The 27,349-nt window shown below is 42.6% G+C and overlaps 1 protein-coding gene across 1 annotated transcript in view; it reads left to right on the top strand.

Moving 5' to 3' along the window:
* The window catches only part of NEDD9 (neural precursor cell expressed, developmentally down-regulated 9), a 177,806-nt gene that overhangs the window by 47,930 nt on the left and 102,527 nt on the right, over positions 1-27,349 (top strand). Inside the window, exon 2 of the mRNA XM_070405732.1 lies at positions 18,239-18,422. Within this exon, the coding sequence (XP_070261833.1) occupies positions 18,411-18,422 (12 nt within the window). The 5' untranslated portion in view covers positions 18,239-18,410. The remainder of the gene's footprint in view (positions 1-18,238; positions 18,423-27,349) is intronic.

Here is a 27,349-nt window from a genome sequence, read left to right on the forward strand (position 1 = left end):
GCCGCCTGTTCCCAAAGCAGCCATTCATGCACTAAATGGCCATTGCTGCTTCATCAGCAGCTTGTCGGCTGTAAATTCTAATCCCAGACTGGGTCTCTCTTCCCAGGACCAAAGTCATAAAGATGTTTGTCCTGCCCTGGTCTTTGACATGTGTGAGGCCGAGTTTGTGTGTTCATGTTAGGGCGCTCTTGAGAGCTCGGCCCTTCCCTCTGACCCAGGCGATGCCTTATGTGACCTGTACTCCCTCTGACTGCGATGTCATGCATGCCCCTCGCCGTGGAATTTCAAAGCAAGATATTGAGGCATGAATCCAAAGATGGGAGGACTTAAAAGTCTTAAACCAACAAATGTTTTTCATTATTTAAGATTTTAAGGAAGTAGAATTCTAAAATATTTATGGCCACAGCCTCCTTTGTGAATTGTCAATAACCTCTTTCCTTTTAGGAGGCATCTTATGGAGAGGGAGCTCTTGGCCTGCTCCCCCTGGGCCACTAACTCACAGCAAAGCTCAGTCGGCCATTCCAGGGGATGACTGGTGAACAGTTTATTTGCCACATACTTCTAGCTGAAATGAATGGAACCAAACTCGGGAGAAGTTCAAGTTTACCGTAGAAGGCAACATAGAGACAAAGGAGTGCTTGTTGGCTGCATACTTGCATTTTAGATTTAGCTCAAGTTGTTTTTCTGTTTTGAGGGACAATATCAGTCATCTCATAAGTAAATGAAGATGATGATTCAACAATTCTGTCAACATTAAGAGAAAAGAGAAACCACCCCACAAAATACTTTATATGCTTCAGCTTGCGGTGAGGATGAATTGCAGTGTCTTCTATGGCGATCTCTTGTCTTTCCTTTTATCCAGGGTCTCTCCGGATTAATATGTTCAATTTCACAGCTCTGCTCAATGGCCTGGCACCACAGGAAGTCATCCAGTGTGACCTGAACCTTCTTATAGGGTCTAAATAATTATTTACATGAAAGAATTAAAAGCCCATTCTTTTATTCAGTGTTTCAGTGTTTCTGGGGCTTGTGCGGGAGGCAACCAATCAATGTGTCTCTTTCACGTCAATGTTCTGTTTCTTTCTTTCTCTCTCCCCCCCCCTAAAAATCAATGGAAAAATATCCTCAGGTGAGGATTAACAACAACAACGACAACAAAATGCTAGTGGTACCTGCCTCCGGTCACTGTCACAACCAATCACCTCCTAACACGTGCATTTCCCAGCACCATATGGTGGGTAGCACTGCCTCCACTGAGCACATTGAAAGTTTATTGCTTTAGAAATCAGAATGTCAGCACTACCCATGGGAGTGTTTAGACAGCAGACTAGGCCTTTATTTGTTTTTCTAGCTGATTCTGCAGACTTCAGATCTGAGACCCACTATTAGAGATCTGTAGATGGGTTTTGACTGTTACATTTCTTCCCCTATAGTGAGATTGTATAAGTGGAAGACAGAAAAGAGAGTGTCCAGCTTCACAGCCATTCTATTCTTGCTCCCTGTCGATCTCCTAATACTGTGAATTCCCTCTAAGAATTCTTCCAGGTGCGGAGCAAGTGGCCTTAAGGTGGGAGGAAATTTGCACCAAGGCAAAGCATCTTCTTTTCTCTCTGCAGGAACTTTGTCCAGGTGCCTTCAGGTTAGGGGATCTAACATTCTCATACAGGTCCTCTCCCCAGACCCATACTAATGGCCAGCAGCTTCAGACTCTTAGCTGGCCCCATTTCATTTTCCATCTTCTCTCTCTGCCTTTATCCAGAGAGTGAAGCCTTAAAGTTATCAGATAATCCAGTGATTAACTGGAGATGAGTTAATAAATCATCCAATCAAGTGGTTTTCAACCTATAGACATAGTTTGTTGATTGTGAAGATACTAAAGGAGATCCATAAGCTCTTATCATTTTCAAAAATAATATCAGAACTCTTCAATTTACTTTAAGTAAGACTCACAAGTGTATTACATATGAAGGATGTTTTTTTACCTGATATTGCATTGACATGGTCCTCAAAACTTTTCCTTTTATCTGATTTCATTTTTCAAGTTTTCAAAACGTAGACATCCTCCAAGTTTGGGTGGCCGTCAATGACAACTCCAAGTCCAGACTACCTGAGTGGAAGAGGAAGCAAAGGCACCCCAGGAGCAGGCTCTATGGGGCCTCAGTCAAGCCCACCGCCTTGCCCAAGCCCTTGTGCAGCAACCCATGTGCTCCCACATTCTCAGTGACAAAGGCTGTAGGGGGGCAAGGGCAGGAAAGCCGATGAATTTTTGTGATTTTTTTCTTTTAATGATTCCACGCTGGATTGAAAAGAAATACTATGTGAAACACCACCCGTTAAGCTATGAAAGTCCATTATGTCCAGATGACTCAAGTATGGTGTTCATTTTCTTTGGTAATACTTTGAAATCCTTTGTGAACAATAAAAGTTAAGTATAAGCAAGAAAGTGTTTCTCATAACACATTAAAATCCCTTTTCCTTGTCTGCCCCATGGGGCCCAAAATACCAGTGTCTTTAATTGGTATATCAGTACCACCCTCAAGAATTTCTTACATGCCATAAACATATAATGCAATTTTGGTCGAGTCCCGTAGCAAGCTGTAATCATGATCTGGGAGGAGCTGGGCTTGCAGCTGTGCTGGGTTTCTTTATTGCTTTTTAACTTGCACCAGAACTAAACACCTGTGTAACAAGATCTTCTGATAACAAAGCTCAATGAACTTGGGAGAAACTGGTTAAAATGGAAATTGATTCCACATAGAGCTGGGAAATCAAAATGGCTTCTTTTTAATATAAAGAACTTTGCTAAACTATTTAATTAAGAGGCTGTTGTACAGACAAGTCTGTCTGTCTAATGAGCACTCTTTCTGACAGCCTTGGAAATACGTATTCACCGACTTCACTCATTCTGTGGTGAACAACACAGGCTCTGGGGCTAGCAAACCTGGGCTTGACTCTGCTACTATTTGGAAGCTGTGTGATCTCAGGCAAGTTTCTTAACTTTCCTTGGCCTCAGTTTCCCCAATTGTAAAATGAGACTACCAATCCCCACCTCTTACTGTGTTGTTGTGAAGAGTGAAGACAATAGTGCATGTAAACTACTTAGCATAGTGCCTGGCTCATACTAACTACCATCACTGTTATTTAATCAAATGCTTTGGACATCAATTATGTGACAAGACAGTGGGGCTTCAAAAATGAATAAGATAAATATTCTGACTTGAGGCGCTTATAATCCAAGGGGGGTGGCAACTATACATGTAAATACTTATGTGAGGATATTATGTGCCATGGGAAAGACAGACTATTGACATTTGCATTGAATTTTGAAGCATGAATAAAAATTCTCCACCCCTAACTGGGTAGCTCAGTTGATTGGAATAAAAGTTTGCAGATTTGATTCCTGTTCAGGGCACATACCTAGATTGTGGATTTGATCCCTGATTGGGGCAAGTACAGAAGACAACCAATTGATGTTTCTCTCCTCTCTCTCTCTCTCTCTTTCTCTCTCAACATCAATAAGCATATCCTAGAGTGAGTATTAAAAAGAAAAATTTCCAGGTTAAGTAATCATGTATCCAAATGAGTGGGAAAGAAATATGAGTTTTGCTTTGGTTCTAGTCCAATTCTTATAGAAAAGATTATGACTAATTAATTAAGGTAAAACAAAGCCTGGTGTTTGTAATTTTTATTTTCCTTTCTCCTACCAAAGCCAGCAGAGCCAAGGACATTGGGGCACCAGGCTGCTTGTTAGGTAAATAGAACACATTTTCTTAAAGTCTGAGCCATCTAGTCTTCACTCATTGAGGCTTGGTCTAGATCTGCCCAGAATATTGCTTAGTGGTACTGTGGCCCACAATGAACCTCTCCAAAGAGCTTTCCAAATTCCCTTTGACCTTCATGGAAACATTTTTGTATCAAAAGTTTCACTATAAACCTCAAAACCCAACATTTCTAGAAGACTCCCTTGGGAATGTCTATAGTGTTGAGTTTCCTACCCCACAACCTGTTCGCCATCTATCATTGATGCTTCACAAAACCAATGGCCTTGGCACAGACAGACCACAGAACTGGGGAGGACGGATGCGCTTGTTTTAAGTAGAATGAAAGTGGTTGTTTTGAAATCTCCCCAGGAAAAACTGTAAGGAGTGAGGAAATGGGACCATGAAGGTAAAGGATCAAGCAAAGCAATGTTGCATGGAGGGTAACTTGGGTGAACCCCACAGGGAACTTGATGTTGGCTTAGGCCACATTCCAAGGATGTTCTGAAGAGCTAACCATTGGGCACTGGTTCAGCACTGGTCCTATGGAGCATCAGTTCCCAGCACCACCTGCTCTCTGTGCACACGGGCTAATTGGTTCCTACAGCCTGAGGGCAGTGAGACGACAAAGAGATACCAGTTCTGGCATTAGGAAGTAACAGTATATAAGCAGGCCCAGGGCAAAATAAAACCGGGGCACTCTTTTTCTAAAAGCAGGGGAAAGGTGTCATTGGAGGTACCAACAAAAAAGCTTTTTCTTTTCTTCCACAGTTTCTCTTCACTTGTCATGTCTTTTCTTTTTTTAATTTTCTATTTAATGCCACTCTAAGAAAAATTTAAATTTTAAATGTTATATCATGAGCATAAATTTTACCTTTCATTTCTATTGTGTGATGCCAGTTTTAAATGCAAATATAAGAGCAATTCAACTCATATGCTAATCACCAAAATTACACAATTTGCATATCTTATTCTTACCATAACAGCGGAAAAGCTTTACAAAACTAACTCAACTGCTTTTATTTAATGTTTTGATATACATACTGTACCCACAATCTCTACCTTTAGCTCAGGGATTAGTAAGGAAGGATTGAAAGAAAAGGAATTAATGGGTTGCCTTATCTCTTTCCTTCTCTGTCTTCATTTTTAGCATAAGTCAAGTAGTGAGCTAGCACAGTGAAGTAGCATGAGAAAGAAAGAACATGTTAGAATTCCTTGGTTGTTCTTGTTTCTTAGAATGCCACTGCCTTTTGTATTTGGAGCAAGTTTTGATTTTAATGGCAAGCGTGACCTCTTGGGGCTGTTGACATCCCCCCCTCCCACATCCACTTCCTTAGTCCTAGACAAAACACACTCAGCTTGTATTCACTTTGAATCTCCACAAACTCCCACACATTGCGAGTCCACTAGAAATCTGTACCCTGGTAAACACTCCATGAGAATGGGATAGAAGCAAGGACAGAGACCCATGTTGTATGTATCTGTTCTGCTCTTTTGCATGCTCTGTTGTCCCATCAGAGTCACTTAAAAAATACAAGTGCAAAGTTCTATTAAAAACATTAACATGGTGACAGCAGAGTATTAAACCCAGCCTGGACTTTTCTGAGCATACAGGTCACACACCATGCCGCTGACCCTGCAGGAAGGCAGCAGGTGGGAAAATGGTGAAGAGATTCCAGGAGACCTGGGTGGGGCACTGAGAAAGGACACTAGGTTGCCTGCTCTGCACACAGGGGAGTTGGACCAGAAGAATCCAGAGCAACCAAAGGTATGGCCCCAGAGTACAGGCCATGCCAGGAAAGAGGAGTCAAGCAGAGACAGGGATCAAGTGGAGAGGGATCAAAGGGAGAAAAGGCAGAAAGCTGGTTAACCAAGACACTCAACTGGAAGCACCTGGAGAGACCACAGGAGGAAGCTGAGACTCACACAGGGAAGGGGGTACTAAACCAATGACCACGTGGATCTTACTGCTATTCTGAGTGCCCTCCAGAGTCCCTGGACTTGGCTCCTTAGGTTGGACAGCCCAGCTCTTAATTCCTTCTTGCTAGGAGTACAACAGCCTAGAGCAGTGGTTCCTAACCTTCTGGCCCTTTAAATACAGTTCCTCATGTTGTGACCCAACCATAAAATTATTTTCGTTGCTACTTCATAACTGTAATGTTGCTACTGTTATGAATCATAATGTAAATATCTGATATGCAGGATGGTCTTAGGCGACCCCTGTGAAAGGGTCGTTTGACCGCCAAAGGGGTCGCGACCCACAGGTTGAGAACCGCTGGCCTAGAGTGTTGTGTGATGCCAGTTTTAAACACTCAGGGAGGGTTCACCATGGGTACAGATTTCTAGAGAACAGCATCTCTGCTTTTCCAAAGGGCTAAACAATGTTTTTCCCGGTCGTTTCAAATGAGCAGGAAACTGGCTGCATTGAAGACGTGACATGGGAAGTGGTGACTGGTGACCTGCCAGCTTGCAGCACTCTGGGTCCCGTTGTTCATCTGTGAGACTTTGAAACACAGCAGCTGGCAGCTGGCCCTGGGAGGCTCTTAGCCACCTGAGGCCTCCTTCCATCACTCACGACTCAGTCTTCAGTGGCAATTGAGAGCGGGGTTTCTTAACCTTGGCACAGTTTGAGCCAGATAATCCTCGGTTGTGGCAAACCGTCCTCTGCACTGTAGGATGTTTAGCAGAGTCCCTGACCTCTGCCCACTGATGCCAGTAGCACCCCTCCCCCCACTGTGACAACCAAAATGTCTCCAGACATTGCCCAATGTCCTGTGGGGGCATAACGGTCCTCGGTGAGAATGGGTGACTTAGAGCATGTGGGCTCTGCTGAGGAACACACCTGTAGAAGACATCACTTTCACCACATGCTCTTAGCTGGACTTATTATCCCACTTTTATAAAAGCACTGTGTCTGCTTTTCCAAACTTGTCCTTTTTATCACCGTGTCTTCCTTATAGCACTATATCCCCCACCGCTGGGTATGTTAGTAAGGGCTTAGTGGATAGTAAAGCCTTTGGTGGGTAAGTCTCCTTGCTCTGTGTCCATCCAAAACAGTTATATGAGCCTTTGAAAATTGCTGCAAATTATGTACATCTCGAGGCCTACAAAGATTTTGTTAGCTTACCACCATTTTTTGTATTACTGTACTAGGTTCTAATATCTAGCAAGAGCTCAGTGTTTGCCAGCCTTGTCATAGTTCTTATCTCATTTAATTCTCAAAGAGAGAAAATACTAATCCCTATACTAGTAAAATAATGTATCCATTTCTACAGATAGAAAAATGAGGTGAGGAGTTAATAAGTAACCTGTCCAAAGTCACCCAGGAAGTAAATGGATTTGAACTCCAGTTTTTGGCTGCCAATCTAAGACCCTTTCACTTCTACCAATGCTTCTCATCTTGAGTGCATGTAGGAATCACCTGGGGGTATTGGTGAACAGTGCAAGTTCCCAGGCCTTCCCCACTGAGACTCATTAGGTAAGTCTAGACAAGGCCCCCAAATTGGGATATGAAGCAAGCATTTCCAGTGATCCTGATGCAGGTGGCCTGGGGGGCTCACCTGAGAAACACTGGACTCCATCCCGGTCCATTATGCTAGGATTTCTGACAAGCTCTCGAGGAAGGGGAGATGAGGAGAGAGGGAGAGAGAAGGACTGGGGGAAGCTGAAGGCACTCTAGGCTCCCTCTCACATCCTGCAGCTCTTCCCGGTACTGCCAGGCAATACTGGGTCCAAAAATCCAGGCCCTGTTGAATGACCCAGATCTCGCCCGCTTCTCTGCAAGCCAAGTGGCATCTGAAAGGCTGGAGGGTTCTACCAGCTCAGGCCTCAGGTGCCAGGACCCAGGCCTACTTGCCAGTACATCACAGGGCACTTTCATCAGCTCAGTGTAGTTATGGGAATTAGCCCAGTCACATTCAGAACTTCTGGGCCTTCCCTGGAGACTTTTCCTGGAATCTTTGCCCACCCTGGCTAGACCATGGAAAACCTGGAGCAGCCGAGAAGCTGGATGTCTGCTCCCTTTAGCTTCCAAATGAGCTGGGAAAGCAAAGGGTCTGTGACACCTTGGTATGATAGGTTTCCAGTGAAAAATACTAGCAAAACATAATAAGAGTAATATTGGGAGGGTTCAGTTCCCATTAGAATCCGGTGAAAACTCTACAAGATCTCCTGAGGTTTAGGTCTAGTTTCGGGGAAAATAATGGCTGAGGCAGGTTTGAGTTTCAGACTTGAGTTTCTTTTGGTTCCCTTGAGAGACCAAAGAGAAAACCTGCAAAGAAACACAAAACGTTTCTCATTGTGCCTGCGACTTGTTTGCAAGCAATTGTATGTCTGCCCTAGAAACCTCACTGGGTTTCCTGCACTTTAAAATTAGTCTGTGATGTAACCTCCCCAGCTATTCCCCCACACGGTGTGCGGTGTGCAGGGAATTCAGCGTCTCTGAGTCATGACTTCGAGGTTGCTCTTCTCTGTTCAAACCATCGTTGCTGGTGACTCTGGTTTTTATTTGTATTTGGTGAGCTGCGGCATCAGGAAAGCGCCCATTTCTCTACTGTGGCCCTGAGCTAACACAGCTGCTGTCTGCATTATTCTGCCCTGAGCCCACCTTTTCCAGAAAAGCCAAACCCCATTCATCCTTGGGCCTCCAATCCTATAAACCATCCAGAAGATAGACTGTTGATTCACCAAGCTGAAACCTGGGAGGACCACTGTTCAGAGAAGACAAGCCTGCCATTTGTGGGTTTATACATCTCTTCTGTCCCTGGGAGGCGGGGTGCTGGGAACCGTGTTCACTGTCATTATGTCATTGTCATTGTGTGTGTTGTAACCACAGAGCTGGTCACTCACATAGATTGCATGTAACCCAAAGGCATATACATTGCAAGAGATCTTCCCATGTGTGAGATGGTCCTCTGTGAAGGAGGAGAAAGCCCAAGAGGTGTTTCATGAGCATGACCAGTGCCCTGAATCCGCAAGGGCAGATTAAGGACTGTCATCTCCAAGGACAAATTCTCACCTCTGCTACTGTTTCTATTCAGCAGGTAGTTTCCTAAAAACTGGGTTTTAGAAGGAGCTTTTAAGAGTAAAACAAATTTTTTTTACATATTTTAAAACAAAAGCTTCTTTTTCATGAGTATCCCCCAAAAAACCATAGATTTCAGGGCTGGCCTATAGGACATATTTCACAGTGATGCTAACATCACTTTAGAAAAGTGAGTTGTTTCTTGTCTCAACATAAAGGCAAAATGGCCAGAAGGAAAGCAGCCAAGTCTCTGAGTAATCTGATTGAGGATTCAATTTTCTAAGTATGACCTTATGCTAGCAACACGTCCTAAGCAACAAGAAAACAAGCCAAACTAGGAAATCCTGCTTCTAAAAGACAAGGAATTCCAAGACAGCAAAGTCTGAGGGTTAATTCTAATTATGTAACATGAATGAGTCACCAATGTCATCAGAGATTATAGACAGCTAAACAGTCACCCTCCTTCTCCCTACATTTTCACAGCACGTACACTCTCAGGGCCTTCATTCATCCTACACTTTTTTTTCATTCTCCCTCCCTTCCTTATTTCTTATTTTTTTCATTTATTTTTTTCTTTTCCATTCTGTGCTATATTAGGGTTCTCCATAGAAATAGAAGCAATGGCAAATATATGGTTTATTATATTTTATTATTAATATTGGCTTCTGTGGTTATAGAGGTGGCACGTCCTAAGATCTACAGAGTGAGCTAGCAAGCTGGAGATCCAGAGAGCCAATGATCTAGTTCCAGATCAAGACAGAAGGTCTGAAAACCAGGAGAACCTCCGGAGTCATCTGAAACAGTTCTGAAAGCTGGCAGGCCCACAGAGAGCCAATGTCCCACTTGAGTCTAAAAGCAGGAAAAGCCAATGTCTTTGGACATTCAGGCAGGAGGAATTTTCTCTTACACTTTTGTTTTATTCAGTTCTTTGACTGATTGGATAGGGCCCACCAACATTAGGGAGGGACAATCTGCTTTACTCTGTTTATTTAAATGTTAATCTCATCCAAAAATATTCATATAGCAACAACTAGAATAGTGTCTGGCCAAATATGTGGGCACCTCCTGGCCCAGTCAATTTGACACATAAAATTACTCATTGAAGGTGCCTTTCTCTTCTCTGTGCACTGGCCAGCCACTATTGGGTGGGCCTAAGACCATGATCTCTCATGTTATCACTCCTGCTTCCTATTTCTCTTTATTTCTTTACAATTAACTTTCTGGACAGAGAAGTCTGCACTCACTGTCTGAAATTTTTCATTGACTGTTCGAAGCAGTGGCATTGGTATCTATCACCATCATTCCATTAGAATTTATTTCCTTAAGAACACTCATAATCTAATTGGCAATTCTTTCCTCTTGTGTTCCCTGTAACACCACAGCATCCTAAATTTGCTCTCTATGGGTGGTATTCCCAGGGGCCAGCTATCGTCCTTTCTTACTTTATAAGCTCTGTCCATCCAATGTCATACATTCCCTTGCTCTAAGCTATAAGCTCATGAATCTAAAATCTGTATATTCAACATCCACTTTTCTCTAAATCCCAGACTTGAATATATAAACTGTTTATGAATTTTCTCCCCAAATGACATTCCTCACATGAAACTGATGCCTAACATGTCACATTAAATTCATCATTTTCTCACAGACTTAATTCTTAGTTTCCTCTCAGAATGATACTATGACACACCCAATCTCCTAACCTTCTACCTGGGAGATAGTTATTACAAACTCTCCTTCTCCCTCACCTTCTAATTCCAGTCAGTTATTATGCTCTATCTATTCTACTTGCTAAATATCTACTTCCTCTCCTTTCCCTGTCTCTTTCCAGGCATAACCTGGACCCTCCTCATTTTTCATCTGGATTCTGGCACTGGGTGGTAATGGATTTCTTTGCAACTCCACTCCAGCAGCCTTCCCAATTCGTAGATTCAGTGTGATTTTATGACAAAGAAATGTGAGCAAGTTCCTTTCCAGTTAAAACTTTTTAGTCTTCCCCACTGCCTTAAGAATAAAGAGTGAAAACAATTCAGTAGTCTAGGAGAGCAAGACAGTGAGCTAAGAGTGGCAACTGAGATGCAGAGATGGGGGAGGAAGAAAGGGGGCTGGAGACCCTAAGGAACTAGAAATGACAAGATCCCATTACTGCTTAGATGTGGGAAGTGAGAGTAAAGGAAAGGCTAAGGGACACCCCTCCACTTCTGATTTGAATGAGTTAATTGAGGTCTCATTCTCTGAGCTTGGGGACATAGACCTTCCTTTCCTCATGAACAACAATGGCAAGTTGGCTACCTGGGTGGGGCACATGTCTGGGAATGCAAGGCCTTAAGGAAACCTAAAGGTCTGGGCAGAGATGAGTCAGAACCTAGTAAAAAAGAAGAAATAAAAAGTAATACCAGATGGGGGAAGGAGGCAGATGAAAGTCACTGTAAATAGTCAGGGTTCAAAAACTCTATAGGAGTGGAAGGTGTGGCAAACAATGTCCTCTCTTCTACCAGGAGATTCCTGAAAATTTATTGGCAAAGACCAGGAAACGAATCAGGCCGTGCACCCAGCAAGACATTACCTAAGTACAAGAAGAGTTTAAAGGACTTATAACTATGACTTCCACCATTATTTATTTCATGATCATTGCCATGCCCTTTTTCTTGGTCAGGGTTTTGGCTGTGGTTTGGAATATCTTGCTGTTTGAAATAAAATTTAAAACATGAGTTATTTTCTTGCTATGTCCCCAGGGTGCACATTTAGATGTGCGCATAGATGAAATAGTAGACAGTCCCCATCTCACTCTTTACTGAGTCTTACCCATTTAACACAAAGCAAAGGCTTGGTTTGTAGGTCTTTAAAACATACCTGAAAAGTCTAATTCACTTAAAAGCCAATCCCATTCAGGGGTCATTCTAAAAAAAAACCCAAGGTCATTTGAAAAGCTGCATGCCAACAACATTTAAATTGGTTAAATTGAGCCAAACTACCTAATTTGACTGTTTAGCCAAATTCAAGTGTGTCCAATGCATTAGGGTACTTAAATCCCCAACAAATTCTTCTTTGTCATGGCCTGACGAGATGGCTGGTATTTATTTATTGTTTTTACGCAAGTGGGAAAAACATACACCACAACTAAGAAGTTTTCATAGGTAGCCTGGTTAGAATCCTGAATGGGGCCCTAGAGAGGGCTGAAAAACACAATATTTCTGCCAAAGAGCAGCAAAAAAACCTGCCTCTGCTCTGCAAGCAGGTGGCTGATGGACTGTTTTATGAAGGGTTTAATTAACTCTGTCTCTCTGTCTTAGTTACCTACCAAAATAAACTGTGCGAATCTCAAGGCGGCAGAAGGGCTCCATCATCGGCTGGCGGGCAACACCTTAGCAAGGCTCCATGGCCTAGGGAAATGAAATTACTAAGGAAGACAAGTTAAGTCAGTGTTTAGTTTCAAGAGGCCTCTATTTCAGGTACTGACAGGCCAGGCAGGGAACAGCCAGTGCTCTGCCAGCTTCACTCATCCCAGATTGAGAAGTGCCCTTAGACAGAACCGTGATGGGGACCCAGCTGGGTTCAGCCCTGGACTCTGCTCTTCCCTCTCTTGGTGTCCTCCTCTGGGGCAATGCTGCCTGGCCCTCGGATGAGGGGCTTTCTGACACTGTCTTCCATAAACCTGACCCAGGTCAGGCTCCATTCCCTCGGGGCACTACCCAGGTGGTAAAAAAGTAACCAGATAGATGCATTCAATTGGTAATGATTACGATTGATAAATGCTTGGCTTCCATGCCTTTTAATTAAAGAACATGTTTACCATCGCCTCCAGGGCAGAAGCCCTGTCATTTCTCCCTGTGCCTAGGCCAGGAACACTGCCCCTCTAATCTGTGTTTCTGGATTCCACCCCACCCACCTTTTCCTTTAGAAAGTTCTTTTTTCTTTCCCATCACCAAGGATTCTCACAGAGCACCAGGAAAAGAGCCTACTTCATTATACATCCTCATTCAATACGCGTTTACTGAGCACCCACTGTGTACCAGATACTACTAAGCTGGGTCTGGGAAAACAAAGACGGAGAAGCCTGCTGATCACCCACAGGTCCTATTTGCATACAATGCTCGCTTGCACACGGTCTCAGAGCCCCAAGTGGGCAGTGAACATATTTATAGACCCCCACATTCCAACATATGGTCCAAAAAGAGATTGCTTTTCTAATTTGGGAATGTTTTATATGAGTGTCTTTAAAAGGTTTAAAATTAAATTGTGTTAGTAAGTCCTTTAACAAATTTCCTCTACTGAAAAGAAATAAATTTCATTGCATCAGGCTTTTCTGAAGTAAAGCTGTGTTATATGTTCACCAAACCCATCTGTTTTAACTTGTAAAACCTCCTTATAATCATAGTCTATGGCAGTAGGAGAGGATCTGAAATATCACCTAAGTCAGGAGATTTATGTTTTTTACTTTATTTTTTAAACAATGAAACACTTTTTTAAAGCCAGTTATTACCAAGAGTTTCAAAATATAAAACAGTTCAAACTGGAGCTGCTTTGATCCAAGGTAAAGAGCTCAGGGCCCTCTCTTCTAACCTTTCTCTCCCATCTCACCACCTCTGCTCCCACAGATGCTGGAACTTAACACCACAAAAATTATGACCCATCTACCCCTCCTGTCACCAGTGAGGAAACTGAAATCCAAGGGAACTTGACCTCATATTAACTAATCACATCTGCAGCAACTCTGCTTCCCAGTAAGGTCACATTCTGAGATACCGGGGGTTAGGACTTCAACATATGAATATGGGGGAACAATTCAACTGTGTCCTTCCCTGTTGGGATGAAGGTTTTGACCAAGCCAAGGAAGCTCCTGACACCAGGTTCTTAAGGAAAAGATGGGAGCCTATTTGACCACTGCTGGAAAGAAGACAGGAGAGAGAGAGGGCGTGTGTAGAGAGATGTCCCTGAGAAGGCATTGTAGCCAGGTAGAGGGATAAGCTTGAGCACTACAGGAGACCCTTGCTGTATTGTCACAAGGAGGTGGGGAGGAGAAAGGGATGAGTTTGGATGCAAAGTGAATCTGCAGATGGAGAGGGGGAGTTCCCTTCAGATGGTGCCTGCCTTCTCCATGAAGTGGGAGGAGAGATTGCCTATTGAGGCTGACAATGGAGTTTGGGATTGGGGCTCAGTAGAGGGACAGACAATGAAACCAGAGACTTGAGGAGAGCAGAGGAAGTCTGAAATAGCCCTGTGCATAACAGACAACAGCACCCTATGTCTAGAGTAGGTACCCAATGTGTCATTACAGAAGAGAACCTGTTGTCATTATAATAGAAAAATGGGAGAATGGGAGGGTAAGCTGACCAGGGGAACAAGGAAAGGCTGCCTAACAGTAACAAGGGCCCAGATGGTGTTGGTGACCATAGTTTATAATGGCACCATCTGCAGGGTGTGTGGTTTTTCCAGCAATGCTCAACAGCTGGGCAATTGAAGTAGAGAAAGTAAACAACTGAGTTCATTCAGGGCTGGGCTTTGCCCAGGAGGATGCACTAAAAGGAGAAAGTGGCAAGGAGGTTGAGGATATTTGTAAGAGGAAGAAAGCTCAGAGGCCCAAGTTGTTGGAGAAGGAAGTGTGAACTGAGGAGGTTATGCCTATTTCTGCTGAAGAGGCTTGAGCATATCCTTTGTTTTCTATTGACCACAGTGCATGGTTATTGCTGCCTCCTGTAGGAACAGATGTTACCAGATGTGATGTGCTAATGAGCTGCAAGCTGATGAGCTTCCCAGCTGATCTTCCTACTGTAAGGTGGTCCTGACTGGTCGCAGCTGGGTAATTCAGCGATTTGTGCCCAGTGCTGTCACAACTGTCAGAGCATGCACTGGGGATATACGTACCCCTGTGAAAGGTTGTCAATACCAAATGCATATTTGGCATGTTGGCTCACCAGCTAGGTCAGTCTGCTAATCTGAGTGTCATTTCCAAATGCTATAAGGGCCAACCCTGTTTATTTGAATTTTATTACTGTGAATCTTCCAAGGCTACAGATTTTCTCGTAGCTACCATATTTCAAATAAAAATGTGGGTATTATTCTAAATATTGCAGTTATTGTTATATACTTCTACTGATGCTATTAGCACTCAACGTGGAACTCCAAGTTATTAGAATCACTTTGGTATATTAACATGCAAATAACAGAAATTTAAGAAAAAAAAATTTTAGTAGTGTACTTAAAATATTCCTAGTACAGGTTGGTTAAAAATGAAAACTAAAAAACAAACAAAAAACAAAACATTTTCAAGAGCTATGGGGACTCTCATACTCTGCTGGTGAGCATACAAATTAGTACAACCACTTTGGAAAAAAGTTTGACATTTTCCATTAAAGTTGAAGATATGCATATCTATCATCCACCACTTCCATTTATATGTATATGCACAACAAAAATAAAGATCTACTTAACAGTATTATTCATGATGGCCTAATATTGGAGACAACTCAAGTGGCCATGAGCATTAAAATGGATGAATATTCATACAATGGAATACTAAACAGCTATAAAAATTAAAGGCTAAATGATAGGCAACAAGATAGCTGGATTTCACAGACATAATGCTGAGAAGAAGCCAACATAAAAGAATACTAGTACATACTGTATGACTCGGAATTTCAAAAGCAGGGGACAGGAATGCAGACTTAAGTGGGTAAAGTATAAAGAAGGGCACAGAGGGGATTTTCACAATAGGATCTTTACTTTTAAGCAGGCTCACCTCTAACATTTGTGGGGCTTAAATGGAGAACTTCATATCAAAGGCCTAAATATTTAAACTTGTAAATTAGACTTACTGGCTATTAAATGAAAGATATTCTACCTTCTTACCTCCACAAATATCTCAGCATGGCAATCTGGAAGGCAAGACAGACTTTAAATTCTTAGACTGCTTAGACCTTCTCACTGGAACATGTGACACAAGAAGAAGCAGCCCCCAGACCCCAGGGGCCACCCACCTTCTCCCCCCATAATCTCTCCGTCCCCTCAATTCATGTATGTACATTCCCTAGTCTCAAAGTCTAACCTACATCCAGAGCTCCTCAACCCTCAGGAAGGTAGACCTGAGGAAGAGGCCTGGAAGACCTGGAAGTGGGTATAGACTCATTTGGACAAGGAATGCAAATGTCCCTGTACTTGGTCCATGGTTAGAAAAGGTATCATGGGTCCCAGATAGACATGGCCTCTTGGCCATACGAACTCCTCTCTCCTTGGAAAGGGACACAGCTCGGGGAGGATAGAAGTTCAAAAACAGAAGGCCCATCCTGGCTGGCGTGGCTCAGTGGTTGAGCATTGATCTATGAACCAGGAGGTCATGGTTCAATTCCTAGTCAGGGTATATGCCTGGATTGTGGGCTCAATCCCCAGTGTGGGGTCTATGTAGGGCATGCAGGAGGCAGCCAATCAGTGATTTCTCATCATTGATATTTCTATCTTTCTCTCCCTTCCTCTCTGAAATCAATATAAAAAAATACAAAACCCAACACAAGGTCTCCTGCATGGGGCTTAAGGCAGTACTGCATATAGAGAAAAGAGGGGGGTTATATTGGGAAGGGCACCCAGAAAACTTCTGGGTCCTAGCAGCATTCAATGGCTTGACCTGGGTGGCAGTTACATTCATAACCATTTATTAAGCTCTACATTTGGTTTATACAGTTTTCTGTAGGTGTGTTATATTTCACAATAAAGTTTTATGAAATCTCGCTATATATATATATATATATATATATGTATATATATATATATATATATATTATTCCTTGTGCTGTAATTTATGGGATCCTCACAGACAAACCCGCTATGAATAGCTGCCTTTAAGCTCAGACATCTTGTTCAGTTAAAATGTCTCAAGGTGTGAGTCCCTTAGGGGGAAATGGACAGAATGTTGAAAACACAATAACTTTCACTGCTGATTCCCTGCCGTCTGGAGCCAACACTCTTGGGTGACCATGGCTGAGTTCAGGCAGAGCAAATGAGTCACGGCCCATGTCCTCTTGCCTGGCCATGGCAAGTGCCTCAGAGGAAAATTCCTTTCCCCCCTTAACCAGAGTTATAAATACTGTGTTTATCAAACCAAAATTATAGGAGGCTGCTCCATTCTAGTAGAAGTGAAAGGAGACCAACTCTCAATTACCCTCCATTTGGAAAACAGTTCTAGGAAGACTTTTCCCCATAAGGGCAGCTGAGTAGGTCCATTACACAGTTCGCTGGACTTCCACTATGTGCCAAAACAACCCTTATTTTTCTGTTCCACATCTTAAAACATCCATTTAGTTGGGGTATTTTCATTCTTGATAGGAAAAACATTTTCCTTTTACAAATGTTCAGCTTCCTGATCCTGAAAACGATTTCTGCGTGCCCCACATGGTTTAAGTATCAGGGTTTTTCTAAAAATATACATTTCAATGAAGGTCCATAAAGACCCAGACACACACACACACCCCATCCCCAAACTGAACTTTATGGCTGTGAGATGATGAAAGGGGGGTGAAAACTAACCAGTACTAACCAACCAAAGCCCAGGCAGGCAATTCCCCAAAAAATCATATTCTGGGCTTTGCTTCTAAGCTGTTTAAAAGCCACGGTGCCAAAACATCAGTTTTCCTCATTTTCAGGAAACAGGAAAAGCATAGGATTCCGGTAACCTTTGCAAGTTGCTGCTGAGAGGTAGAGTCAGACACGTTCAGAGGCTTCAGAATGATAAAAGTAGCAACATATTAGATTTGTTTAGAGGGAACCGATGAGGCAGTGGGGTAGAGGAGGGGGAAAGGTTAAATCCAGCGGTTCTCAACCTGTGGGTCGCGACCACTTTGGCGGTCGAACGACCCTTTCACAGGGGTCGCCTAAGACCATCCTGCATATCAGATATTTACATTACGATTCATAGCAGTAACAACATTATAGTTATGAAGTAACAACGAAAAAAATTTTATGGTTGGGTCACAACATGAGGAACTGTATTTAAAGGGCCAGAAGGTTGAGAACCACTGGTTAAATCAATGACAGGAATAAAGTTGTGGATTATGAAAGATCACTCACTCCTCCTATTCTGCCCCAATAAGAAAAACACCTGGCAGACACCACTCAAGACTCCTCCTGAAGTTCACCTTTCCCTCTTTTGTGCCCTCACCAGACCCACTTCCTATTCCACAGAGTACCAGTGACATTTTATTGCATTGCGTTTTTTGGTTCTCCTTACTAAACTGTGGGTTCCTTGAGAACAGCTCCATATTTTATCTGTCCTGGAAGTGCCAGCTAATGCGTAGTGAAAACTTCATAACTGCTTTCTTTGATTGCATGAATGAATGAATGATGGATTCCTTTCATGAGATATGAATGTGGCTTTTCCAACGGCTATGACACAACCCTTAAATGATGAAAAGTGTCTCAGCCTTTCCTAGAGTTTACCCACTTCCATAATTCTAACTTTTTTTTTCAGGTTCAGGAAGCTGTGAATTCTGTAATGGTATGCCCGGCGTGAGGACATCGTGTATTCTTTAGAGTTATGAAAAGGAAGAAACTGGTCAGCAGACTAAAGCACTGGAATTGTCCTTTTCAAGATCCAAGAGCTCCAACATTCCTTGGCTTAAAAGAGAGAATCGCCTGGGACAATGTGGGCAAGGGTGAGTACTGATGACAAAAACATACTTTTGGTGTGTTTGCCTTTTGTCCAGTTCAACTCAGACTAATTCCATTGAACAATAATATCAATGGTGTTTCATTCTCACCCAGGATTACAACTCAATATTTGAAACTAAAAGGTTGATCTTAGGCCACCAGATTTTCCTGTTAGGTGAATCTTTTTATATGGGTCACCGTGCCCACCGCAGCCCCCTTCCACTCAGAAATCTCTGGGGAGGCAGTCTTCTGGGTACAGCTGGAAGCTGACTCACTGACCTTTTCAGAGGCTGATCATTTTGGTTATGGATTATCCAATTCTCTGGTGTCTCCTTTTCCTGTCTGCCAATCACCTTTAAACCATTCCCCTTCCATTCAGCCATTCCAAAAAAAAATTAAAAAATCAACGTGGCTTGTGTGGTGGTTAGGGTTAAAATGGCCAATTCTCCTATCTAACTAAGGATCTCTAAAGGTTTTGTGGAAATTAAGTAGAAGAAGTGATATGCAATTGCAGCTATTAATTGACATCTAAGGGAGGCAGGCAGCCTGGCATGGCACGGCAGCATTGGGGCCAGGCAGACCTGAATTGATGTCTTCACGCTTACATCTATCAGTACAGTAACCATGAGCCAGTTACTTGGCCTTTTGAATCTCTGTTTCTAAATTTATAAAATGGTGATAGGAGGATTATATTGAGGATTGAATGAGAAAATGTACATAAAGTAACATGTGCTCAAAAGAAAAATAATTCCTTTATGTGCTCAGATCATTCATTTGTTGTCTGTATCCATCAACACAAATAAGAAATTACTGGGCAGGCACATCATTCCAGAAAGGGATCGATTTCACATGCAGGGGAAACAGCTATTAGTTAAGTAAAACGTCAAATGTTTTCTTTAAACATTTTGATAAGTATTTAAAGAATTTCTATGGAAATCTTTAAAAAAAACAATTAGATTATCATATTACCATGATGTTCTAAAGTAAAATAATGACCTCTTTAAAAATCCCCCCTAGTCCTACCCTGGTCAGTGTGGCTCAGTTGGTTGGGTGTCATCCCATGCACCAAAAGGTTCCTGGTCAGGGCACATGCCCAGGTTGCAGGCTGGATCCCTAGTGCCGGGCATGCAGGAGGCAGCCAATTGATGTCCCACTCTCACATTGATGTTTCTCACTCTCTCTCTCCCTTTCTCTTTCTGTAAAAATCGGTTTAAAAAAACAAAAACCTAGTCCTGGAATTCTATAACAAAAATCTGTCACAGAATCAGACACTTCCATGGCTTTAACCAAACCAAATTACAAATCTGAACTGGAACAAATTGCATTTATTTGTGATTTCTTAAATCATTTGGCATGAATATTAATTTCTTAATGAAGAGTTAAATGAAAATCATCTCTTCTCATTGTTTAATACCTACTCAGCCAGTTTTATTAAATGAAGACAAAAACAGCAGAAGGGAAGGGGGGGAGAGAAAGAGAAAGAAAGAAGCATAGTATGCTGTAAAGTAAGCCAGTATTTCATCCCATATGAGTCCCTGCAATGAACATTAGTAATGTTCATTGTGAGAGTGGGACATCGATTGGTATTATTACAAATATATGTTGACTAGAGGCCCGGTGCACAAAATTCATGCATGGGGGGCGGGTCCCCTCAGCCCAGCCTACACCCTCTCCAATCCGGGACCCCTGAGGGGATGTCCCTGGGGATCGGGCCAAAACCTGAAGTTGGACATCCCTCTCAAAATCTGGGACTGCTGGCTCCTAACTGCTCACCTGCCTGCCTGCCTGATTGCCCTTAACCACCTCTGCCTGCTGGCCTGGTCACCCCCAACTGCCCCCCTATCAGCATGGTCACCCCAAAATGCCCCCCTCTGCTGGTCTGGTCACCCCCAACTGCTCCCCTGCCAGCCTGATCACCCTTCATTGCCCCCCTCTGCTGGCCTGGTCTCCCCACACAGCCCGTTGTTTGGTCATCCCTCACTGCCCCCCCTGCTGGCCTGGTCTCCCCACGCAGCCTGCTGTTCAGTCGTTTGGTCATCCCTCACTAACCCCCCTGCTGGCCTGGCTGCCCCATGCAACCTGCTATTCAGTTGTTTGGTCATCCCTCACTAACCCCGCTGCCGGCCTGGTTGCCCTATGCAGCCTGCTGCTCAGTCGTTTGGTTGACCCTCACTAACACCCCTGCCGGCCTGGTCACCCCACACAACCTGCTGCTCAGTCGTTTGTTCATCCCTCACTGCCCCCACCCCAGAGTTCTGTAGCACAGAAAGAGTATTCTATGCAGCTAAAAGAAATTATTAAAGGAGGAAGGTGACAGAAAGTGTGAGGAAAGGCCTGATGAGAGAATGGGCCCGTGGGAATCTGGCTCTGGCTAGACTTGGTTGCTCCCCTGATCTCCCTGATGTTGGGATTTTCTGGTTCTAGCAACAACAATGAGTATGAGTATACCATGAGGGCATGTCCAGCAAAATCCTTTAAGAAACCCTTTACACACACACACACACACACACACACACACACACAGCAAATAACAGCCAGGCCTGAGATAACTGCAAATACCAATGAGAAAGTGGAGAGCCCATGCTCATGCCAGGAGAGCCAGGAGAGAGCTGCAGGGAGGCCAGCATGGGCAGCCTTCTTCTGCCTTCCTGCAGGAATCAGTGGTGTGGGGGCAGCGAGTTCCAGTTCCCCAGACTAACTGTGCTCCTCCTTTTCAGTGAGTTCACCTAGGTAGCTTGATGAGGGCCATGGTGGGGGTATTTACACCACAGACATTGGCAAAGACTATACATCAGGGCAGTTTGGTTTGGTTTCATTTTCAGAAAGCTGGTAGTCAAACATTTCCCAATGCATTACTGGGGATATAAAGGGGCTGGCTCAGAAAAATGGAAAAACTGTAAAACTTTTTTTTTTGCATTCCTTACTCTTCCCCTTTATACTAAGGCAGGAAGCTGGCAGTTGGACATGGTCTGTTATGGTTAATCTAAAGAAAGGGGAAAAAAAAAGCCAGACTGAACTGTTGCCTCACAGAGGCCAAAAAGCATTGACTGACAGAACTTGAAAATTTTGTCATTTTTTTCCCCCATTAAATTCAAGTTCAACTCAGGTCCAAAAGAGCCGTCAGACTATGTATTTACATATGCCATCTGTTTGTAATAAATGTCCTGAAAAGGAAGATGCAGTAAAGTGGAGTAAGTCATATGCTCTTTTTCTCACCTTTTAAAAAATATTATTATTCTGACATATTTTACAGAATATGAAGACTCTATCTACTGAGAATTAATACCTTACCTCCTTATACCTAAACTAGAGGCCTGATGCACAAAATTTGTGCAATAATAGGCCTCCCTTCCCCCATCTGCAGGCACTGGCTTCCCTCTGGCACTCAGGAATCGGGCTTCCCTCCAGCCACCAGCAAGCACCCAGGACCTGGGCTTCCCTCACACCCCAGATTTGTCCGAAAAGTCATCTGGAAGGACATCTAGTCTAATTAGCATATTATGCTTTTATTATTATAGATGGCAATTTCATCTGTTCCTCTTTCTAGATTGTTCTGTGAGAGTAAAGATGAAAAAATAGGGACTGAAATGAAGAGCTCTAATCTACCTTTATTAGTCTGCTCCATCTGCCATAACAGAGTGCCATAGACTTGGTGACCAAAACAACAGAAATTAATTTTCTCACAGTTTTGGAGGCTGACAGTTCAAGACCAAGGTGTCAGTAGGTTTTGTTTCTTCCAAGGCCTCTCTCCTTGCCTTGTAGATGGTCATCTTCTCACTGTGTCTTTGCATGGCCTTTCCTCTGTGTGTGTCTGTTCTAATCTCCTTTCTTATTATAAGGATACCAGTCATACTGAATTAGGGTTCACTCTAATAGTCTTATTTAACCATAACCACCTCTTTAAAGGCCTTATCTCCAAGTACAGTCACATTCTGAGATACTAGGAGTTAGGATTTCAACATCTGAACTGGAAGAGGGGTGCATGGGGACACAATTCAGCCCATAATAGTGCATAAGCATAAGCACAATGTATCCACAAGAAAAATTTGACCCAACAACATCACTGGTTGAGCTCCCAGAGAAGTAAATTCAGGAGGGATGGAGATTTGGATGCAGGAGGTTTGTGGGGAGCACTCTTGGGACCATTCACAGGCAGCCAGGACACAGGACTGGGCAGAGGGAGAGGTGGGCTGCAGCGCTGTTATAATAAAGGCCCTGACTAGCTGCGTGTGCTCCCTGAGGCAGGGGTGGGTCCGTCAGAGTTCTCTGGAATTGAAGCAAAGGCCTGGGCCTTTATAGCCCTGCCTGAACCAGACGTAGGATGTGGGCTGTCCCAGGGAGGAGGCATGATGTGCATTGAGAGGCTCTCTTCAGCTGAGGACCAGCTCAGGAGGGGACTCAGTTGAGAGCTGCCAGTCACCAACTTTTCAGGTGACAAATGATTGAGACATAGCGGTGTCTCTGCTCAGTACACTGCAGTGTCCATAGCAGAAATTCTCCAAGTGAATGGAAGAACTTACTATTAGCTTCTTAAGAAATTTCTCACAATGTATCTTAGTAGGTCAAAGGGCGACCTATTATAAACCCTCAAACATTTGGCTCAATGCTAGACAAATAGAAATACCCAGCAGGAAGATCAGTGAGTGTGACTTGGTGGGAAAAGTATGTTCTTTGGCGCCAAAGGAGATCTAGTTTCAAATTTCTGCCCCACCATTTACTGATATTTTGTGCCATCTCTGAACCTACAATTTCTCCTCTTAAAAATGAGGATAATAATACCAACTTTGTTGCACTATAGCAAGATTCAAATAAAAATATATACTTAGAGTGTCTGGTACAATGCTTGACGCACCAAAACAGGCATCTGAAAAAATTTAGTTCCCTTCGCTTTCTTTTAGCAAATAGTTCATTGGTGATCATCGATCACAACCCAGAAATAGGGGTTTGATTTCCTGACTTGAAGAATGTTTTTCAAATTCTGGTGTGATCGGAATCACCTATTAAAATATTGATTCCTGAACATGCCCCCCACTCCTCCAGTGAATCTAATCTAGGGTAAAAACCAAGAGTGCACAATTTTAGCAAACTCCATGGGGGTTTCTGATCCCCAGAAAATGTCAAGGCTCCAGCTCAAGGCTGTGGATATCATCTCAGTAGGAATGGGAGTCGGGTGCTTAGAAGATGCCAGAGGTCACTTCCACTCCCCCACATTGTCATTTGTTCTGTTGGTGTGGATGTGCCCATCACATCACAGAGACCTCTCCCCCTTGTATAACTTATGTCCAAAGAATCAAACCAATTCTCCTTTTTAAGAGGTAGTTTTATTGAGGTATAAATTATAACTACAAGGCAATTTAGGGCAGACAGGAATTTTATTGGGGGTGGATCCCCTGAGCTTGTCTGGGAAATGGAAAGCACACTCAGAGATGGAGTGTCCCGCAGGTGTGAGACTCACCGGGCCTGCAAACAGGCTTGTCTGGACAGAGACGTAACTTTCTCATTTAAATCAAGTAAGACTGAGCTCCCTGGATGGGACTCCTGAAGGCTTCCTGCATTTGATTATGGGTCACAAAGCCCAGCTGCATTGTAGAAATTATACTGTCAAAAAGACACTGACCAAGGTCCGGAAAGTAAACAGGAGCTGGAACACAGAAAGTGACCCCTGAGCATAGACGGGCTTTCACTTCCCCACCAGACATTTCCCTGATTTAACACGGGCCATGTGGTTTCCCAGTGTCTTCTGTGGCTTTCTGCTCCCACAGAGAGGCCTCATTTATTCTAAAATATGAAGCTTTGGGGGTTTCTTGAAAATGGTACTTTCACTCAGTAAAAATATGTCAAGATGAAAATGTTATCTGTGGGAATCTATTCGGAAAAAGGATTAATCTAAGGACATGAAAGGAACAGTCTATTTTCCCCAAATGATCAGTATCCACCAGACCTAATCACTTTCCATATGACCCCCCAAAAAAAATTCTTGAAGCAGCACAACAAAAATATTATAATACAATCACTGAGAAGACTCGGGTGGCTCTGTACTCATCATCTCTCATACAAGCATCACAGTGCAGGAATTGGTGAGCTTTTTCATTCTTAGACCCATTCTGAGTTCTCTTATTGATGAAGGAGGTTTCTGGCATCATTTTCCCATAATCTGCCTTCATTCTATTTTTAAAAAATATTTTTCCACGTTTGGCCAGGGCCTTATAACACACACAGAGTCACTGTAACACTAGATGGAACCGTCCTTTAAGTGCTATGTAGAGTCCCCACTCAGTCTTTACACTGGTTCATTTAGAGAAGCATCTTTGAGTAAGACATCCAATTAAACAGTAGGTTTACATCTAGTGCTTCCTTCCTGTACTCAGATCTCTTTTCACCTCTGTCCTGCAAGCTGCCATTCCTTAAATACACAGAATTTTATAGCTGGAAGAATGCATGAGTTAGAGTAGGACTGCAGTAAGCTGCAGTAACAAGTCAACTCTATAATCTCAGGGGCTTAGCACAGCACAGCTTAGTTCTCACTCCTTTGACAGTCAATGTGCAGCTCTCCTCAGGGATCTAGTTTTCTGCCATCATGTGGCCCCATCATCTCAGCAGCCTTCACTTTCATCTGTGTAGATAGGGAGGTAGACGGTATGGGACATTATAGGGAGCAGACCAGGAAAGTGGAGTAACTCACTTCCACCAGCATTCTATTGGCCCAAAGAAGGCTGAGAAATGTAGAGATGCACAAAGATGCTAGTGGTGTTTGCCTAAGAGAGTCCTTAGGTGCCCTTTGCTTTCAATCCCTTCAAGTTTTAATTGAAGCAATCAAGACCCAGAGAACATAAGTTACACACAGTTAATCAGTGACAGTTCAGTTCAGTGCTAGCCAAGAGTCCTCTCATCCATTCCTATTAATTCCAGAAATCTCAAGATACAATTGGAGCATTGTTTCTAGAACTTTCTAATCAGGATTCCAGAGTGAGGAGGACTGTGACCACCCTGCTCTGAAACCCATGGTTCCGGTGCTGTGCGCTCAGTCTGAGAACTGGACAGATGAATGTTTTAAGGAGCAAGTGCCAGTAGCAAACCCTAATTACGGGAAAGGCTTCTTGGCTCCTAAGGGATATAAAATTACTTCTCGGAAAGTCAAGAAAAATAGAAACAGAATACCCTGTAATACTTTATTCAGAGGCCAAAAGTCACCTTTAAGGTTGCATTTTGTGCTTGATTCTGTCAAGATAGCTGAGAGGGAGGAGACAGAATTTTATAGGGAGAGCAATTCTGAATGTCAGCCTGGTTTGCAGCTATTACATTGAAAGATTGTCCTCTTCATAGTTGAGATCAAATGTGAGAAGAAACAGACTCACAAACAATACCTAATAAAGAAAGAGGAACAGGGTGCAGCAAGGACAGTCTCCTTGGAGAGTCAGACAGCTGTCTGAAGAGCCATACTTCACTGGTGGAAAGCACTCCTGTGTGGAAATGTGGATAAACCTTCTCCTCACCTGTGACCATCTATATCAATGTCTAGTGAACACTTAGTTACATACCTATTTTTTTTAAGTCTGACTTTATCATTACAAAGGTTATATATCTGGATTTTTTGCCTGGACTTTAAAATTTGAACCTGGAGATCTGACATTGAGTAAAGGCTGCATAGCAGTCTTTGTTTTTTATTTATCTGTTGTTGTGGTGGTTATTGTTGATGTTGTTTTTTCTTTTATTTTTTCATTTTATTTTAAGAAAAATATTTTAAATATAATAATGTTACAATAAACATTAATATTGCAAGAAAAAATATTTTAAATATAATAATATTACCAAAACTGTACTAATACAGTGTAATATCACAAAAGTTGTAGGAAATATTAAAAATCTGCAAATAACAGGATTACTTCTATTATAGTCAAAAATATTTTTTTCCTCTGGCTCTATTTTTGTTTATTAGTTTATGTTGTTCATTATATTCCACAAATGAATGAGATCACATGATATTTATCTTTCTCCGACTGGCTTATTTTGCTTAGCATAATGCTGTCCAGGTTCATCCATGCTGTTGCAAATGGTAAGAGGTCCTTTTTTACAGTAGTGTAGTATTCCATTGTATAGATGTACCACCATTTTTTAACCCACTCATGTACTGATGGGCACTTAATTTTTTTCCAAATCTTAGCTATTGTAAATTGTGCTGCTATGAACATCTGGGTGCATATATCCCTTCGGGTTGGTGTTCCTGATTTCTTGGGATATTCCTAGAAGTGGGATTACTGGGTAAAATGGGAGTTTCATTTTTAATTTTTTGAGGAAACTCCATACTGTTTTCCACAGTGGCTACACCAATCTGCATTCCCACCAGCAGTGTACAAGGGTTCCTTTTTCTCCACATCCTTGCCAGCACTTGTCGCTTGTTGATTTGCTGATGATAGCCATTCTGACAGGTGTGAGATGGTATATCATTGTCGTTTTGATTTGCATCTCTTGGATGACTAGTGACTTTGAGCATGTTTTCATATGTCCCTTGGCCTTCTGTATGTCCACTTTAGAAAAGTGTCTATTTAGGTCCTTTGACCATTTTTTGATTGGATTGTTTATCTTCACTTTGTTAAGTTGTAGGAATTCCCTATAAATTCTGGAGATTTAATCCTTATCTGAAATAGCATTGGCAAATATGTTCTCCCATGCAGTGGGTTTTCTTGTTGTTTTGTTGATGGTTTCTTTTGCTGTGCAGAAGCTTTTTATTTTGATGTAGTCCCATTTGTTTATTTTCTCCTTAGTTTCCATTGCCTTAGGAGCTGTATTGGTAAAGATACTGCTACGACATATGTCTGATATTTTGCTGCCTATGGATTCTTCTAAGATTTTTATGGTTTCCTTTCTTACATTTAAGTCTTTTATCCATTTTTAGTTTATTTTTGTGTATGGTGTAAGTTGGTGGGCTAGTTTC

This window comes from Myotis yumanensis, unplaced genomic scaffold (assembly GCF_028538775.1).
Source record: "Myotis yumanensis isolate MYYU_CA2020_CCGP unplaced genomic scaffold, mMyoYum1.0.hap1 SCAF_2, whole genome shotgun sequence".
NCBI classification, from domain to species: domain Eukaryota; kingdom Metazoa; phylum Chordata; class Mammalia; order Chiroptera; family Vespertilionidae; genus Myotis; species Myotis yumanensis.